Source organism: Cryphonectria parasitica, assembly GCF_011745365.1.
Source record: "Cryphonectria parasitica EP155 unplaced genomic scaffold M406scaffold_5, whole genome shotgun sequence".
NCBI classification, from domain to species: Eukaryota; Fungi; Ascomycota; class Sordariomycetes; order Diaporthales; family Cryphonectriaceae; genus Cryphonectria; species Cryphonectria parasitica.
The window spans coordinates 3380454-3398591 of NW_024468913.1; the positions used below are offsets into that span (position 1 = coordinate 3380454).

Here is an 18138-nt window from a genome sequence, read left to right on the forward strand (position 1 = left end):
TGTACCGTTTAGGGGAAGAATCAGAGAGGGAATACAAGACCAGACGCGATTAAAAAAAAAAAATGCCTGTCAGTCCTGCAGGCGGCCACCTCACTGACCGGACCCAGCAATGACGTGCCGTCGGTGCGTACCTCCTCGAAGAGATATGCTGGCGAGGAAACGATCCGGGGGAGAGGGTGAGAAGAAGAAAAAAAAGTGACCTCTCTGCTACTGGCCAAGATCGAGCTGTGCAGCGGTGGTGGCTGGCGGAGATTTCGGAAACGGTTTCAGTGGAGCGAGGATTGGAAAAGGGCCGGATACCATGCAGGTCGAGGTTTGGCAATGAGATCATGGGCGAGGCCCCAGGTACCCAACAAATGCGTGCGACCGGACCCCCCTGCGTGGACCTGCCGATAAGTAGTGAGGTCTTGGGGTCGTATCAGTCGAATGCGCTGCAACACGGCGTGACAATTGAGAGATCTAGATCCGTCAAGAGTGAGAGAGAGGTGCGGTGGTGTGCTGCAGCGTATCAAGGGAAGATCAAAAGGGTGGTCGTTGAGGGCGGTCGCGCACGGGTTCGTGGATTAGAGGAGCCTTGGTGTGATGGGTAGTGGAGTGGCCCTTCTGGCGCTGGGGCGTTGGGCGCTGGGCGGTCAGTTGAGAAGCGCCTGGGCTCTAGTTCTGGCCCTGGCCCTCTCTAGGTTTTGTAGACCCGGTTGCCTTTTTGTTTTTCTTCTGTCCTGCAAGCCTGCGCGCCGGATAGATAAAAAGGTTTTTTATCTGTCAGTATCGTGCCTATCGCGATCCATATGTAAGATCCCTTGCTAGTCTAGCCAGGTGCATGCAATGAATGCAGGCCAGCCAGATCCTATGTCATAGGTTATACTTGGGCGAGAATACCACCGCCCGCAACAGGAACAGGATAGACCAACTGCAGGCCATGCGTTAGTGAGTGCCGTTGTCACACACACACACACACACACAACGAGCAGCCAGTAGTCAGTAACCAGTAGGGGGACAGGCACAAGATGGGGTCTCCTCTTTTTTCCTTTCTTTTCTTCTTATTGCCTTAACCTTTTTCTCCCCCTGTCCCTTTTCTAATTTATTTTTCTCACCTCTGTGGGTGTTCTCGTTCCCTTCCCCCAGAGCTATACTGATCGACAGATAGACAAGGGTGGGATGGTGTGGTCCTGTACACAGTACCTGAATGAACTCCACCTGCTTCGAGTCGCCAAGGTCAATTGAAGTTCCAAGGTCCTTGGAGCCTCAATGCACAAGTGGACACTCACAGTCCCGGTGGGATGACGCAAATTTTGGGCCGGACGGAGAAGAGTATCCACCCGGCACGAGCAGAAAAGTTCAAGAATCAGCGGGTTTCCCGTGGGGCAATGCTGTTGTGACGGGGAAATTATCGTGGAGAGAGAAACAGGAAATTCGCGGGTTGCTTGAGACTTTGTCGTGGGGCTGCCAATGCCTAGTGGTGCCTGTCCTGTCTGCGTGCAGTGTCTGATGTGCGTTGTCTTGGTCTCCCGGGGTCCTGCGATCCCTCCCTGTTTGGGAATGAGGCTCTCCTCCTCCTGGAGTTCGCTCTCTTCTTCCCTCGCTCGCTCGGCCACTCGATCGATGGTGATAATTTGGGTCACGTGTGTTCTGCTTGACGCTGGTGTCTGTCCAGTCTCGCGACAAGACAGGTTTGCGGAGAGATCAAACGAGTCTGGGGAACGACCGGAGAGGGTGGACCCGGGGAAGGGGGGAGCCAGGTGCGAAAGGACCGAATTGATGGGCTCACGATCACGAATGAGTCTGTCGGCGGTCGACGGAGTTTGGCCGAGGCGGTCACGAAACCTTTCGAGAAGTCGAGGAGTCGCGAGCAATGAAGAAGGCTCTTGTCGTCACCGGACTCGCAATCTCACACGAGGAAGGGGCGCCGGCATGCGATTCCCTGCCGGACCTTCTCTCTACAGCGGGTTGGAGACTCCACGTTCGGGTCCAGCTCGACTCCAGACTTTCGACCTCCCAACTTTTCAAAATCTTCACGGGGTGCCCGGGGGAGAGAACAATGCAGATCAGGTGTTCAAGGTAAGGAACAGAAAGTATTCAATTTCTCGAGCAAAGGCCGAGGCTTCTTTTCACCTTTTTCGTCTTATTTGTCGTGCCACCTGACCCGAGCCCAGCACATTCAATTCTCCGCATTGGCTGGGACCCGTCTCATAGAAAATGGAGGGGTGGGGTCCGTGCCAATTCAGGGAGGAAGGTGACCCGCTAGCTTGAGTTTCCCATTTCTGAAGCCATTCCCGGCAAAACTCACCGCGTAAAGTTGCAACGTGGCTAGATTTGGCGTGAAACGAGATTTCCCCAGACACACACCCTCACCTCCTGACCTCCCTAGCCTGCCTCCTGGAGATCCAGCATGAAACATATCGGAGGCGCTACCGGCAGTCTCAATGCACAGCCGTGTGCATTGAGCGATCTCTGAAAATCCCTTCGGTCTGTTGGAAATGTTCATCTCAGACCCCAACGTGACCTGGCACCAGGAACACAATTGGAGCATTCCACTGGTCGTAATTCTCCAAGCGGGCGATAGAGAGTAGTCATCCACAGGCTCGTAGTGGGTGGCCCTGCTGTGCACACCGACAGCCATGCAATAACTGAAGCCATAGTTGGCCCATTGGTCGCGAGCCCGACGCCGAAACTGGAAGAAGTGGAGGCCCCGCTCATGCTCAATGGTGTGCACGTACTAATATCCTACCATATCATCGTAAGGCTGCTTCTGTCACTCCGCTCTTGAGGCTCTTCAACGGATAGATGCGTCGTGGGAGGTGTTCAGTTGAGGCGGACTGTCCCAGCGTGCCCGCCAAACGCTCGAGAGCGACTTGAATCATGGGTGACAGGATATCAAGGATGAGGTAGATGCCACTGTTGCAGTACTGATGGTAGGTCTGAATGGTACTAGGTAGGTAGAACCTGCTGGATTCGATGCCAAGTGATTATGGCGGAGAAGTGAGTCGAGTGTTGTGTAGAAAGCACAATCTCGAGACTTCTTACTCTCGGCCATCCATCTTATCTCATGTGCTCGTTGGCATGACCACTCAGAATTCGTAATTGCAGAACTGTCCTGTGTGTATGTGTGTATGTACTAAGCCTGAGCCCTGGTGTTGAAGTCTTAAGCCACTGAGTCTCGTTGATATGGCTGTGGCAGGAATGCTATGAAAACTCTCCTCGGAGCAGTCTTATACCAAAGGACCAAGGACTCGGGCTGGTCTGTCCCTATTTGTGTGAATCACAGCTGTAGGAAATCTTGGGTCTCATGTTCTAAATTGCAGACCTGGCATAGACATGCCTCAATTTGTGATAAGCCATAGTTACCACAAGTACTATATCGTACTGTAAGCCCATTATGGTAAACCTAGCAGATCACACTTACTCATGAGTCCAATCATATTAGAGCATCTCCCAGCTAGAGCGTATATGAGACTAGTTCATTCTAACGGAAGACTACAAGTGCATAATGAGACTTCTTAATATTGAAGCAGATTATGTCTCCAGGGAGGCTCCGGGACCTCGTACATTTGCATGGGGTAAGATAGGTAGGTCCACAATGTACAAAAATAAGAAAGCAAGGCCAATAGAGGAGGCAGATTAGGTTGACTCAAAGAATCGCAACAGGCTATCTAAGTGTCATCGTTCCACACAATGGACTTAGCCCGAGATCTGAGTTGAACCTAGCACATGCCCCAATAACGTCTACAGTTGAGTCCCAGGTCTCTCAAGTGGGCTTCATCAACCCTTGACTGGACATGTAAGACTCCACACAAGGACCCAGTGCCCAAAATAACCATCGTGGTTGTGACTTTTGCGGTCTTTGTGGGGATGGTCAAGCGGTTGCCGGATGTAACTCAGGAAACGCTGGCAGCATGTACACCTGGGCAGTCCTGTGAGCCAAACTTGATGCTAGCTGTATCTTATGTGTCTCCTACAATTCCATATAGAGCAATCCACATATGCATTTGTGGAGTAGTAGGGGTTTGGGACGCAAAATTTAGACACTTGGCATGGGATGGGAGCACACTGCTCTGGAGCCCGTGCCTGGGGAGAGATGCTTGTAATTGTGTGCAAAAGTATCTACCTTGCTCTTTGAAATTGCTGCTTATTTTCTCTCTTCTTCTTAGCTTATTAGCTCCATGCTCTGACGATATCTCAGTCTGAAAGTTCTGTGTTACCTCGATGCAATGTTCAATTCACTGTTGTTGAAATAGCTCCAATGAGTGTAGAGTATATTAGCCTGGCGAGGTAGTTCATACATTATTTCCATTGAGAGTTATGAAGCAGAAATTCTAGCCCATGAAATGTGATCCATATCTAGTAGCCAGGGAAGGGGGAATAAAGACAAAAGACCGAAGATACCTCTGAATGCAGAGGGATGAGCACGTTGGTGACATTAAAAGCTGCTCCAAAGATACAGGATGGGATCTCGATCTAGCAATGACTGTCATGGAAAAAACATTACATTCTGAAGGGCCCAGATACCTATCCGCCTTTGAGGTTGATACATATTTGAAAGTTGTGCTTTTGATATGAGCCTCCATTTGGGGGCCACACAGAGCGTCACCTACAGCATGAATCGAGAGCACGGGCATGGGGGCTAGCATTCGGATCCATAAGATACCGGCACCGAATCCATAGCCGGCTATCAAGCAAGGTGACTTGCAGCAGAACGGCAGTGCAAGCACGACACGACCATTCCCAGCTCCGAGTGCTTGGTGAGTGCATCCGGGCTGGGAACGCAGCCATGACGGCCAACAACCTCCCCCCCCCCCCCCAAAAAAAGCTTATCAGCCAAAACACTTGTGGTTGCATGGTGCTGCGGGTCTCAATGGACGCCCGCTACAGAAACCTAACGAGGCGGCTCGCGGCTATCAGATCCAATCAGGGCTGTGGTTGAGGGCAAGCGTGGGGACGGATATAGTACTGTGTAGCTGCTGGAGCAGGTGGGTATGCAGACCTCCTTACCTGCTCGGATCGATGTGGACGATGCGATCTCTAAGGATTTGATATCTTCGCAATAGCCGCCGTGGAGAGGTGCAGAAGGTTGCATGTGGCGGTGCAGGGGTTTCTTTCGACTCTGCGCGGGGTCAACCTCATTGCAACTAACCCTCCTGCTTCTGGTGGATAGGCTTGCTCGGTCCAGCGGAATTGGCCATCATGCACCTTGATGGCTTACGGGTACTTGTTGGCATCATAAACAACTTAGACAGAAGGAAGTCGGTGAGGGAATAAAAATAAAGAAGAAAAATTCCAAATCAATAACAGCTTCGCATCTTACAGTTGGGGAGAGGGGTGGTAGGCGGGATGATGGATGGGGTTGAGGGCGCAGCCAGACCGAGCCACTTTCTTGGGGGGAGCACCCCTGGAAAGACTCAGCCGCGTCCCGCCCTGTCCATCCATCCCCTCCACCACCGTGCCGGGATATGGTTCTTTTTGAGATCACCGCCTCTGCAAGCTTGGGCTGAATCGCGTGGGATTTTTTTTCTTTCTGGCTACGACATTGAGAACCGTGTGGATCTCTGAGATCGATAAATAGAATTTGTTTCTTTTCAGAGGGGGAAGGCATGTGTCTGGAACGGGCGTGAGGGAGAGAACAAAGGATGTGGCTACGGTGAAGGTGCACCTGGCCTGTTCAGCTCTAGCAGCTGGAGAATTAGATGTCGACGGGCTTTCTGAGGGAGGGAGGAGAGATAATACATGAGGGTTAGCCATAGTATGCATAGAGCGATCGGTCACGCCGTAGTTGGTCGTGGTGTCGAAAGCCCTTTTGAGATGCATGCCCCCAAGAGGTGGGGGAGAGAGTTATCAATCTGTAGCAGCCATTGATGGCGTGGTCGTTAGGGTTGCAGAGTGGTAGGGTAGCAGGGCTCGATCGTGTTATAAGCTGGTACTCACGCTACGTACTACTGGTTGCTTACTTGCTTTAGCTAAGCGCAGGGAGGGGGCTACAATATTTTGTTGCGACACCTCACCACCCACAAGATGGTACCTCGCTTTTTCAAGACGCATCAGCCACCCAGATCATTTTTCACCGCCACTGATTCAGATCTTGCATTATTCTGGGAGACCTCAGTGGCTTGATACTGCTAGACAAGCCCTGTATGGTTTTGTTTCTCCTTATGCAAGCAAAATGCGGTTGCAGGATTATCAGTCAGACAATCCTTCCGGCGAGCGGGCCATCGCAGGTGCTGGGAGGATTTACTATGTATTACGGTAAAACGGCCATATAGCACGTACGGAACTGTTACTATGGAATTCCCTTGGGATGGTCGGATATTGGTGGATTCGAGAACATGGCACAAGGTTGTTTTGTGCTTAGTTTTCTGTCTCTTGATTAACTACAAACTTCATCCACCACGGTCAGTTGGGATCGAGAAAGACTGAGGACGAGGAAAAGAAAGAAAAAAGAAGATGACAGGAGACGTGCAGCAGTGGCTGGGGCTGGGGAGGTAAATGGATCCCAATCTGGCCTGTCCGTTGTTGGTAGTGTTGGTGTAGGACTCAAAGGCTCAGCTGCGCTGTTCCAACGACTGTTGATTGGTTGGTGGCCTAGACAGAAAGAAGTCCTAGATCTCGAACCCCTCCCTGCGGCCTGCAACCACAACCTCGTCCCACTCCACTTGTTCTGACTGCCAATGTCTTCGCCCCCTCCATCTCTCCCCTTCCCTTCACCGAAGCTGGTACTTGCTGTCCTGTCCTGCATCTACCCTAGCGCCACATGCAGCAGAACAGTGGATGAATGAAGAATTTTGAATGAGTAAACAATCCTTCAACCATCCAGCCTGACGAGCCCAGCTATGGTGCTAAGCACACATTCACAAGAACTTGCTGCCTGATTGTCAACGGTCCCCCCCAAAACCCCTGTCGGATCTGACCTAACCTAACCCAACCTGCCCCTGCCCCGCCGTCTGCCGCCGATTTACGCCTCCCGTTACAGTTCCCTTCTTTAGCCCTTGTTCATCTCAAACCTCGCCCTTTCTGAAGGTAATGAGTAGGTGAGCATTTACCATTGATCGGCAGGCCAGGAGTGTTTTTTCTTCTTTCTTCTGCTGCAGATGCCTGCTGAGCAACCCGACAACAAAGCAACCCTTTCCTCCTCCCTGCCCAGTCTTTCGACCCTCCATAACGCCTTGTCCTTGTCACCGTGACCATCACCGTCACTAAACCTGCACTGTCACTCTACTGCAGCCTTCAGCCTGCAGTCCCCCGTCCCGTCCCATCTTCTCTTCTCGTCCTACACTTCAAAGCCAGCCAAGCCAGCTTGACCTGGCCCACTTCAGCCGAGGACCCAGCACGGAGGACTGGCTGACTGACGGAACTGAGGAAGAATTGAGCAAGACCAGAGCTCAGCCTAGCCCGACGGACAGTTACAGTCGCAACAGAGACCTGGATTAACCTAATTTCTGACACCCGTCCTACACACACACAAACACACACCTGTGGACAACGATACGGGCACCACATCCACATTCAACCTGCCTTGTCGGTCTCGGGTCCTGCGTCCTGCGTCCTTCGCCCCCCCCCCCCCCCTCTTTCTCTTGGGCTGAGGTAGTAGTGCCACCATCTTTCTTACCTTTTCCGCTCTCTTCTTTTGATTCTTCTTTCTTTCTCTTCCTTCTCCTTTCTTTATACAAAACCTCTCTCCCCTCCAGCCTTAGGCTCTCTTACTTATGAGCTCCTTCAACGCTCGTTTTAAGAATAAGTTGGGCCTTGCGAAACGCAATTCAAGTGCGAGCATACAGTCGCCAGATCTCGCCCACACCCAGAGCAGGACCCCTCCGCCGCTGCTGGGCTCCGTGTCCCAGTCCTCCATCTCTATACCACCAATCGGACAGCTACAACAACAACAACAACAACAACCACCACAGCAGCAGCAGCAGCAACAACAACAACAGCAGCAGTATCCGGCAGGACAGGCCATCTCGGTCGCCTCGAACTCCTCGCAACAGTCGCTGCCCCAGATGAACCATCCTGGCCAGGGCCCACGCCCACCGAGCTACACTGCTGGTTATCCTGGTGGGTCGAGCCCCTCTTTTCCTGCTCCGAGCCCTGGGCGCTGAACCTCACCCCTCCTGCTCCTCCTACTTCTATCACCCGGCACCCCTCTTATAAATCTTACCTTGACGCCCTTTCTTCCCTCCTGGGATGTTTCTTCCACCACTTTGCTTCAGAACAGTCTCAAGTCTCAAACAAGAAACTTTCTCAACTGACGCGAATCGTCCGTGTTACGATAGGTCAAGCACGCACGCCTCCTTCGCAGATGGTTGGCGGCCCCCCACCAATTAATACTGGAGCTCCTGTTGCTGGTTATCCCCCCCAGATTCCCCCAATGCAAAGCGGCCCGCCAGTTGCCGGAGGCCCTCCGGGCTACACCGGCGCAGGAGGTTATGGCGGCCCTCCGCCAGGCCAGAGCCTCCCGACAGGGGCGTACACGAGACCTGCTGCCGAGGTAGAGGGGAATAGCAGGAGTAAGGCGCAGTTGATTGTTGGAATTGATTTTGTGAGCAACCACTCTTCGAGAAGACGATTACAGAAAGCCCTGAGATCAGACAAGTGAGAGTGGTTCATGCTAATAACCAGTCGTCCAGGGCACAACCTTCTCTGGTGTCGCATTCGCCTTCGCAACGAATAACGAGGCAAAGGAGGATATCATTACGGAGTGGCCAGGCGCTGGTTCATACACGAAGCAGAAGGTACGAGGAAACTGTTTTTGATACCATACGGCAGCGTTGGAAATGTTTGAAAGCACTCAGGCATTGAGAGAGAGAGAGAGAGAGAGAGAGAGACTATAGACTGATGCCCTTCTTCACAGATCCCTACCGTGCTCTACTACGACCAATATCAGAAAGTCGTCGGATGGGGCCCCGATATCGCCGATGCCCTCGCCCCGACAGGATATCCGAAGCCTGGAGTGCAGAAGGTGGAATGGTTCAAGCTTCAGCTCATGCTCTCGGGCAACACATACATCGACCCCATCAACCTGCCCCCTCTGCCGCCAGGAAAGTCCGAGATCGATGTCGCCGCCGATTATCTCTTCAAGCTCCGCCAGGCTATGCGCGCGGCGCTTCAGAAGACCCTCGGAGAGGTGTTCAACAGAGAAGAGCGCAATATCCGATACTACCTGACGGTCCCTGCCATCTGGAACGACGCTGGCAAGGCTGCCACAAGAGCAGCTGCCATCCAGGCAGGTTTCCTACGCGACGAGAATGACAACCGCTTGACGCTTGTGTCCGAGCCTGAGGCGGCAGCACTTTTCTGCGCCAAGACTGGCTTGCTCAACCTGAAGGTACACGATGCCCTGCTCATCGTGGACTGCGGCGGTGGTACCGTCGATCTGATTGCATACGAGGTGGAGGACGAGAATCCCTTCACGGTAGCCGAGTGCACAGCTGGATCGGGAGACTCGTGCGGTTCGACTGCGCTGAACAGAAATTTCAGCAACATCCTGCGGACAAAGATCCGCAAGATGAAACTGCCTGACGGATCCAAGACCGCCGGCCGTGTCTATGCGAAATGTATCATGGACTTCGAGAACCGGATCAAGGCCGACTTCCGTAACAACGGACAGAAATGGGCCGTCGATGTCGGTATCGAGGCTGAGTTTCCAGAGGCCGGCATTGAGGAGGGTTACATGACTTTTACGAACGAGGAGATCCTGCAATGCTTCGAACCTGTAGTGAATCGCATCCTGGAGCTCGTGCGCAACCAGATCATCGCCATCCAGGCACAGAACCGGACGCTGCAGAATATTCTCGTCGTTGGTGGTTTTGGTGCCTCCGAGTACCTCTTCCAGCAGATCAAGCTGCACGTCCCACCGCAGTTCCAGGCCAAGGTAGTGCGGCCTATGGACTCGGTGGCGGCCATCGTCAAGGGTGCCGTCACGGCTGGTATCACGGAGCGGGTCATCACCCACCGTGTGGCACGGCGGCACTACCTCATGGCGACACTGCAGCCTTTTAAGGAGGGCTATCACCCCGAAGCGTACCGTGTGCCCTCGCTCGACGGCAAGGACCGGTGTAAGTTCACACGCCAGATTTTCGTGCAAAAGGGCCAGAAGGTCAAGATTGGCGAGCCCGTCAAGGTGTCGTTCTTCCGGCAGGTCGCGCCAGGCGCCACGCTCATGTACGAGGACATACTGTTTGCTTGTGACGACGATGTATGCCCGGAGTACACCAAGGATCCTCGTGAGTTTTTACCCCCCCCCCCCCCCCCTTCCCTTTACCTTACACCCCAATGAGTGAGCTAGACGGGAAACCCACCACAGAGCTAACTTGAGCATCCTCGATAGGCATCAAGGAGGTCGTCACCCTTACGTCCGACCTCTCGCGCAAGAACCTCGAAAAGGATTTCGAGCGCATGGATACGCCACAGGGCACGTTCTACCGCGTGTACTTTGACATTTACCTGACACTGGACGGTTCTGAGTTCAGCGCTGAGCTGGTGTGCCAGGGAGAGGTCATGGGTCGGTGCAGGGCAAGATTCAGGTAGCCAATTCTGATGAGTTGCCAAAGAGAGAGAGGGAGAGGGAGAGAGACAGGGAGAGCGGGGGGATGTCTGACTGTTGGTTTGGGAAGGGCGAGAGAAAGGACAAAAAAAGATATACAGGAAGCGGCGAGGGTGGGAGCATGCTGTCAGATGCACAAATACTGGAAAAAATCAGGAGCTTCCCCCTTTTCTTCACTTCCGAAAGAAAGACATTTTATATTTTGTTTTATATTGTTGATTTCTCTCTTTCCTCTTGTAGCAGAGGGGGTTGCTACAGCTGATACCACGACTGCGAATTCTCATGACTATCATGGTGAATACTACCACGAATATAGCACGCTACATTATTGTGAAGAGATGAGAGCGATAGATGATGTTAGTAGATTAATGATTTACTAAGCACTGCTTCAAGTAGCCTACATGCCTTCACATAATCGGGCTTTCTCTTGGTCATTAAAAAACTTGTGCTGATTATTACTACCTATCTCTCTGTCTATTTTACAACATCTATTGACTCCTGGCATTCGGTCATTAGTATGCATGACCTCTTTGATGCATTTGTGTAAGTTCTTGTACTATGGTGCAGGTGGTGAAGCGTCTGTCCTAGAAGACAAAGCCTGGTCTACTACATGTGAGTGCAGAGCGCTACACAGCTCCTTTCTAGAAGATCAAGCTCAGACCAAGCGCCCTCACCAAGGGACACAGCACAGCTCACATTCTCATGGGCACTGGGTGCCACACAGCTCTCTTCTCGAAGACTAAGTCCCCTTCCTAGCTTCCCTTAGCCTTTCAGGCACTTGGAAAACCCCGCTGTGTTTGATACCACGAAAGCCTGTGCTGTCACCACAAGACTTGTTTTTACCTCAAAACCTGCCTAAAACCTGGCTTTCCACCAAAGGATCAAGCTGTTTTGCAAGAACACTAGGAAATATTTATATAATTGAAAACAAAGAAAGGAAAAGAAAAAAAAAAAAGCCCCACTAAAAGTTCAAGCGCTCATGACAAGAGTCCAAGCTGCTTTGCTAAGAAACTTGATATAGTGGTCTCTCCAGGAATAATGTGGATATCATTTGCTGCGACTGCTTTGTCTCGTACGGAAGAAGAAAAAAGAAGAAAAAGGCAAGAATGTATGTCAATCAGGGACCACATTTCAAGGTTACCTAGAGCCTAAGAAAAGAGACTACTTGGCCGTAGATCCCTCATTGCCTCCACTGCAGAGTGATCTTGACCGTCTATCCACCTGAACCCGTCACCATCACCACCGCTGCTTTATACTTCTAAATACTCTTTAATCAGTTAACCGTGTCTCCCCCCTGATACTTCAAAAGCAAGAAATTTATTGCCATCTGTAAGAATTTGCATTACTCATCCACTGCCTTGGATAGCTATGGCTTGAGAAAAGAGATTCTTCCTTGATTGGATAAAGCAGGTAGTCAGTTGTTTGTTGATGAAAGCCAAAGGAAACCCTGTGACATCACTGCCCAATTCCAAGGGTCCGGTCCTCCTTCCTTCCTTGCTACCCAAGGGGCCGTGAGTGTGGATCCCTTGCCTTTTTCATTCTCACCTTTTTGCAGTAAGCATCTCTCCTCTCCCTCTGTGACCTGTTGTGGCGCTTGATCGGCGGCTCTACTCCTCGTTCAGGGCACGCCCGTCTCTGCTACCATTGACAATTGCAGCCTGCCCCTGCAGCGGTTGCACTGCAAGCTGCTCAGCCCACTGAAACCACCACGCACTCACCCGCTGCCCTGGTCATTTGTTCCAATCAGCCACCCTTGACGCACTTTCCATAGGGCCTGCTTTGCCCCAGAACCCTGGGAATCCGGGAAACCCAATCGATTCATGCGTCATAACTCTTCTACCCGCCGCCCGCCATGGCAATGCCCTGCTGGGCCTGGACCTTTGGTGAGCTGGACCAGTAGGAGTCGGAGGTTGGTATCGCTTGAAACGAAACCAAGGCAGAAGAGAGGATCCCCCAGTACTTGTCGTAGCATGGCTGGGGAGCCTGGAACCTGGGCCTCGCATGCGAACCGCTGTGTACCTCTTCTCTCATATCTCGGTGATGATGGAATGGTGTAGGAATAGCTTATAATGGTAGGCCAGAGCCCCCTCGCGCAGGGGGAGCGTTCACGACGATTTCCTCAAAAAGTCTATCCCTTGATCACACATACATATTTACAGCATTGTTGTCTGCTCCACTGATACAAGTCCCGTATTGCTTATAGACTCAACAAGGCAATCATTTTGGGCGCCAGATATATTCCAACTCTCCCTTCCTCATCTTTTGACCTTCTCAACCACAACGATGTCTTTATGGAACGGCAAGGTGCCGCTGCAAATATACAACAAGTGCCCAGATACGTTATGGCCGGCAATATATACTGCTAGCGGCACAGGACCAGATACAGGAGGCTTTGAGCTCACGGCCGGCTCAAACCAGTCGCTGGAAGTGTCCTCGAACTGGGACGGAAGGGTATGGGCGAGGACAAACTGCACGTCATCTGGCGATGGGCTGCTGGACTGCCAGACGGGGAGCTGTCAGGGCCAGATGAACTGCACCTACCTATCTGTACGTTTTTGTTGTCTTTCTTTCCTTCCTTTCGTCGTTCGAGATTCATGTGAGATTCAAGACGTAGTAAAGTTCTAATGTGTAAACGCGACAGGGCTCACCTCCCGCAACCTTGGCAGAGTTCACCCTCTCCGGCGGCGTGTCCAGCTCGCAGAATTTCATCGACATCTCCCTCGTCGATGGATACAATATCCCTCTGGGTCTTGAGTATATCGCCGACCCGACCAGCAACACCACCGCCCCACCCCCAAATCTCGTCTCCCCAGCCTGCATCGCCACCAAGGGCTACCTGTCTGCGCCCAACCGCACCGGCACCGACTACACCAACAGCACATACCCCATGCCCTACGAGAAGTCCCAGACAGACAGTCATGTCGGCCACTGGTGTCCCTGGCCCTTACAGGTCGACCCCCCGGCCAAGCCTGGCGCAGGCGTCTATCCGTACCCAGACGACAACATCGTCCGCCCCGTCTTCGATCCGTGCCTCTCCGCGTGTCAGAAGACGGGCGATGCCAAGGACTGCTGCACGGGCTCGTACGACTCGTCTTCAAAGTGCCCCCGGAGTCTGTACAGCCGCAGCGCCAAGGCCGTGTGCCCGGATGCGTACAGCTACCCGTACGACGACGGCACCTCGACGTTTGTGATTCCCGGGGGAGGCGGCTGGAGCGTCACGTTTTGCCCGGAGGGAAGAAGCACTGACATCCTCGCCACATTCGGCACGCTCATCAGCGAGTGGGCAGCGTCGGGCGTCATGAGCGAGGATATCTTGGCCGCGGCGAGTAATGTGACGTACATCGAGACGCACGGCGGGGCGGTTGGTAGCAGGGGTCGCCCTGGCGTCGGCAAGGTGCTGGTGGCTGCGCTGGCGGTATCGCTGGCGATGATGAGCTCCTCATGGTGAAGCTGTGTGTGGTCCGTCCTAGAGGGAAAGAAAGCTCACGCAGGCGTTGTATAAGTGTGAGAATGAGGTACGAGTGAGACGTTTGATCATGGTTGTCTTTCTTTGTTTGGAGATATGAATGATGTTGGGATATATCGGTGGTGAGAACGCCCAGGCTGGCCTGGTGTTTGTTGTCATCCACTACGCAAAGACTGAAAGATTAGACTAGAGCGCTGCTTTGCATAGCATTTTCGTTTCTCTTTTGAGATATATACCCGGGACTGAAGGGTTCCTGTTTCGCATTTAAGATTCAATATCAGAAAGATTTTACATAATTGTACGGCGCAGCACACAGGTTGTTCGCCTTGAACAGAGCTAGAACTCGACTAATTTCCAATGCCAGGAGAAGCGCACTTCCCTACAACAGCACGCCACGACATACACAAGTTTGACAGGAAAGGTAATCTCAAGAAAAACTATGCAAATGATCCGCATGAATGCTTTTTCTAAGCGGTGATCTCCCCCCTCCGATCTCAAAATAATAATAAAAATCGGGAGGACCTTCTAATCAAAATGTCCTGCTGCGCCTTCTTGACCAACACATGCGCTCTCTAGATGCACTCAGCCCCCGTTTCTCCCCCGTCTCCCTGTTTCTTTTCACGGATATGTACGCCCTTCCCCCCCCTCCCCCCCCATCCTCACAGCACTCAACAACCCACCGCCGTTGTGTATGGAACCGCTGTCTAGCCTTTCCTGGCAGCCCTCTCCTTCCGCCTCCGCTCCCACTCAGCCCTCTCCTCATCATCACTCCCGCTGAACTCGGCATCCTCATCGCTCTCCACATCCAGGATGGCATCCTTCCTGCCAAGCGGTGCACCCTCACCGTTCGCAGCGCCACTGTCGGCAGCATGATCCACAAAATCCCCCCTGTTGAGGATGGCGTACTCATGTTTCTGTATCAGGGCGCGGAGGCCTGTGTTGCGCGGGTCGACGAGCTGGTACGCGGTCAGGCCGCCCTTGTTCTTGACGCGCGGGTTGGAGCCGGCCTCGAGCATCATGTCGACGAGGGCGTCGCCGAACTCGCGCTGGGCCTCGGGCTCGTTGTTGATCCAGCGGATGGCGGTGTGGAGCGGGGTGTCGCCCTCTACGCGGTTGACGGGGTCGCACTCGAAGTTTTCTTGGTCGAGGAGGTAGTCGATGATGTCGTCTATCAGGAAGGGGAAGAAGAAGAGGAGAGAGAGAGAGAGAGTTAGCATGCCACTGGGGAACACGGAAGGGGAAAAGGGGGAGGTAGGAGGAAGAAGACCAAGAAGAAACAAGAATCTTGTGTGTGTATTGGTGTTCGAGGAAGAGAGAGATAGAAGGTCAGGGGAATAGGAAAAGTGGTGGCATGTAGGGAAGACATAAACATACAGTTGCCCCTGGCAGCAGCCTCATGATACAGATGGTTACCCATCACGGTGGTCGTGTTGTTCAGCAAGTCCGCTATCTCCGCCTCACTCTTTCCCTCGAGTGTCTCCTTCATCAGGTCGATATTGTCGCGCCGACAGGCCTCGATGAGGATCTCCCCCACAGAGGCGCCCTGTTCCACAGGTTTAGTTCGACCCTCCTTCCCTTTCGTTTCTATCCTGTCTACTTGGCACGTGGATAGGATGGGGCGGCCAAGGGGGGGATCCGTACCTCGTGCTCCTCTTCGTGAGACATGATGAGGGAAGCAACTTGGGAGCCTGGGCAGTGGATGGCGAGACTGTTGGGCTTCCAGAGAGACAGGCACAGAGAGAGGGAGAGAGAGAGAGAGAGAGCGAAAGGTTTGGCGTTGGGCTTCGTGCTTTAAAGGGGCTCTGGAGCTCTCGTTCGTCTTGTCTACCGACTCGTCTGGTTCGCAAAAAAACCGACAGCTAGATGACACCAGAAGAAACCTTAACTGAACCCAAGAGTTTCAGACGATCGACACAAGAAAAAAGAAAGAATTGCTTCACCAAGAGAAAAGGAAGGGGCAATAATCGACAATGATCGTCAGTTCGGTTAGGAGTTCACTTCGTCAATAGGTCGTGGTGAGCATGTAAGCCGCGCGGCATTGGGTTTAGCTTGCTGCTTGGGCAACCTTGAGTTCAAACAGAGCCCAAAGGAGAGAGCGTGCGTTGGGCCCAAAGGAGGTGGTGGGTGGCAGTGACAGCCGCGTAGTGCACAACACACGAGGAACCTACCATGGCATGTAACTATGGTACCTACAGAACACTCCAGCCAGCCAAGCAAAACACCCTTGTCACACCGCAAAGGGGGGCCCACCGCGGGGTCGTCTCAGCGGGCTGTTTAGTGTCTGTCCATTTCCCTGTCTTTGCCTGCCGGTACCTAAATGTCTGGGGTTGGTTGGGTGGGTTTAGAGAATGGCCCATCAAAATGGGCCGGGCTCGATTTTCCAAACAGCGCCTCTCTCAAAATTTCCATTTGACTGAGCATAGCTTCAACGATGCGACCACGGTGACAACGATACGCAAGAAGACGTGGGCACATAGCAAGTATCACCATCAAACACACTCTTGATGTTGTAAACCAAAAAAAAAAAAATCTAGCAAAGATGCTACTATGCAAGACTCATCCCCTCCTCCAAGGCGCCAAAGCCCGAGACTCTGACTGACCCGAATCCTTCGTCCAGTCTGCCCTCACTGCGCCAACATTCTCACCGTGTCCGCCATGGACAACGGTCTCAACCGCCTCGAATGCCGCACCTGCCCTTACGAGTATGCCATCAACGAGCCCCTGTACTCGCGGCGCGTATTCCACCGGAAGGAGAGGGAGGATGTCTTTGGCGGACCGGGTGCCTGGGACAATGCACAGAAGGGCAAGGTCCAGTGTCCCGCCGAAGGCTGCGACGGCGAGGAAGCGGCCTTTTTCCAGGTGCAAATTCGCAGTGCTGATGAGCCCATGACGAGCTTCTTCAAGGTATTTTTTTTTCTTCTTCCTATCTTCAGAAATTGTTCGACCCTGGCACCCGATTGTGCCTCGTTTGGTGTACAGGCTGACACTGATTCTCTTGCGTGTAGTGCATGACTTGTGGCCATCGGTGGCGGGAGAATTAAAGTAGTTGATACAGGCCGACGGAAGAAACCTTGTAATGAGAATAGGTTCAAGGTAAAGAGATGGGCCCATGCGACGCGAACGGCGTCTCGCGACGAAGGATTGGGGTTGGTCTGGTCGGTATAGTTGGCATGGCATGGCGTCACGGCGTTCTTCTGAATGTTTCTTCTTTTTTTCTCAGTATTCGATATCGAATTCAAGCAGAAAAAAACCATCCGGGTCATGTTTGGCCCAGTTCTTGGTTCTTTCCCCCTCAAGCCTCCTTTTCCTCCTGGTGCCAGTCCACCGCAGCCTTCAAACCCTGGCCCACCAGTTCCTGCACAACAGCCGGCGAGATGATGTCTTTCCGGAATTGCTCCTGCTGCAGCAGCTCGAGATTGCGCAGCGTCGGACCAGGGTAAGCTAGGTACCTGAGGTACGGTGGTTTTCTCCAATACTGCAGGTATTTCAGGTACGCGATAAAGGCGGGCTGCTGGAGGAGCTTCTGCGCGGCGAGGTGGTTGAGGTAGTGCGGGTTCGCGAGGGACTGGACGAAATCGAGCTCGATCTCGAAGCGTGTGAAGCCGCCGTATTTGGGCTCGCCATTGCTGTTGGGAGCAGCAGGGGGTGCCTGAGAGGTGGCCATCGCAGGTGCTCTGTTCTATTCTTTTGGGCGAAAAGGGAAAGTGGTTCGTTCTGTTGGGATGTGAGTGGAGAGGTGATTGTCACTGCTGGTGTTGTAGCTGGCAAGGTCCGCTTCGGCTCTTGTGGGTTGGCGCAAGTACAGGAGATGCTTACATAATCCATTCCTGTACTTTGAGGTAGGGTCCCGGTGTTGCTCAGCAATCAGCGTCTTCTCACTACAAGAATTAGTTGCTCAAAGGAGACAATGCACGCTTGAGCTTGCCTCATCGAAGACGTTGGCATCGCCTATCGCCGTAGTATTTCGATGCTGTACTCTAAATCCACAGACTTCAAGGCAACTTAAGCTACTCACGAGACCTGCAAAGCCGACAAAGGGCATCTGTTCAAATGGTTCTGGAGCCAGTCACACAGCAGAGAAGAGAGGGAAAACCCAGAGTGTATACCAAGATTAAATTTAATATTCAACGCCAACCTTTGCCAG

General features: G+C 52.7%; 5 protein-coding genes across 5 annotated transcripts; 3 read left to right on the forward strand and 2 right to left on the reverse strand.

The window, feature by feature from the left end:
• Positions 1–7694: 7694 nt before the first annotated feature.
• M406DRAFT_260031 (actin-like ATPase domain-containing protein) lies at positions 7695–10512 on the forward strand (the record flags this gene model as incomplete). Its single annotated transcript, XM_040917334.1, has 6 exons — positions 7695–7820; positions 7905–8040; positions 8196–8524; positions 8613–8717; positions 8837–10208; positions 10313–10512. 6 exons carry the CDS (start codon positions 7695–7697, stop codon positions 10510–10512), a joined length of 2268 nt encoding a protein of 755 aa, XP_040775950.1.
• A 2299-nt stretch (positions 10513–12811) lies between these two features.
• Positions 12812–13976, forward strand: M406DRAFT_352006 (Osmotin, thaumatin-like protein; the record flags this gene model as incomplete). Its single annotated transcript, XM_040922660.1, has 2 exons — positions 12812–13075; positions 13170–13976. The coding sequence occupies 2 exons, from the start codon at positions 12812–12814 to the stop codon at positions 13974–13976; spliced, it is 1071 nt and encodes a 356-aa protein (XP_040775951.1).
• Positions 13977–14268: 292 nt separating this feature from the next.
• M406DRAFT_356756 (uncharacterized protein) lies at positions 14269–15949 on the reverse strand. Its single transcript, XM_040923520.1, has 3 exons — positions 15636–15949; positions 15369–15537; positions 14269–15162 (listed from the first exon to the last, which is right to left on the reverse strand). Exons 1-3 carry the CDS (start codon positions 15657–15659, stop codon positions 14699–14701), a joined length of 657 nt encoding a protein of 218 aa, XP_040775952.1. The 5' UTR covers positions 15660–15949; the 3' UTR covers positions 14269–14698.
• Positions 15950–16417: 468 nt separating this feature from the next.
• M406DRAFT_356757 (uncharacterized protein) lies at positions 16418–17263 on the forward strand. The gene is made up of 3 exons (XM_040923521.1): positions 16418–16543; positions 16612–16898; positions 17000–17263. The coding sequence occupies exons 1-3, from the start codon at positions 16534–16536 to the stop codon at positions 17033–17035; spliced, it is 333 nt and encodes a 110-aa protein (XP_040775953.1). The 5' UTR covers positions 16418–16533; the 3' UTR covers positions 17036–17263.
• Positions 17264–17286: 23 nt separating this feature from the next.
• On the reverse strand, positions 17287–17819 carry M406DRAFT_70500 (uncharacterized protein; the record flags this gene model as incomplete). The annotated part of the gene is made up of 2 exons (XM_040925353.1): positions 17287–17643; positions 17811–17819. The coding sequence occupies 2 exons, from the start codon at positions 17817–17819 to the stop codon at positions 17287–17289; spliced, it is 366 nt and encodes a 121-aa protein (XP_040775954.1).
• Positions 17820–18138: the final 319 nt, after the last annotated feature.

Excerpts from the sequence above, each read along its gene's own strand:
- M406DRAFT_356756 (XM_040923520.1), bottom strand. The coding sequence starts at position 15,659 with ATGTCTCACGAAGAGGAGCACGAG. Across the intron at positions 15,538-15,635 it reads CTCACGAAGAGGAGCACGAG|GGCGCCTCTGTGGGGGAGAT; the intron begins GTACGGATCCCC and ends CCTGTGGAACAG. Across the intron at positions 15,163-15,368 it reads GGCTGCTGCCAGGGGCAACT|ACGACATCATCGACTACCTC; the intron begins GTATGTTTATGT and ends CCTTCCTGATAG.
- M406DRAFT_356757 (XM_040923521.1), top strand. Across the intron at positions 16,899-16,999 it reads CCATGACGAGCTTCTTCAAG|TGCATGACTTGTGGCCATCG; the intron begins GTATTTTTTTTT and ends TCTTGCGTGTAG.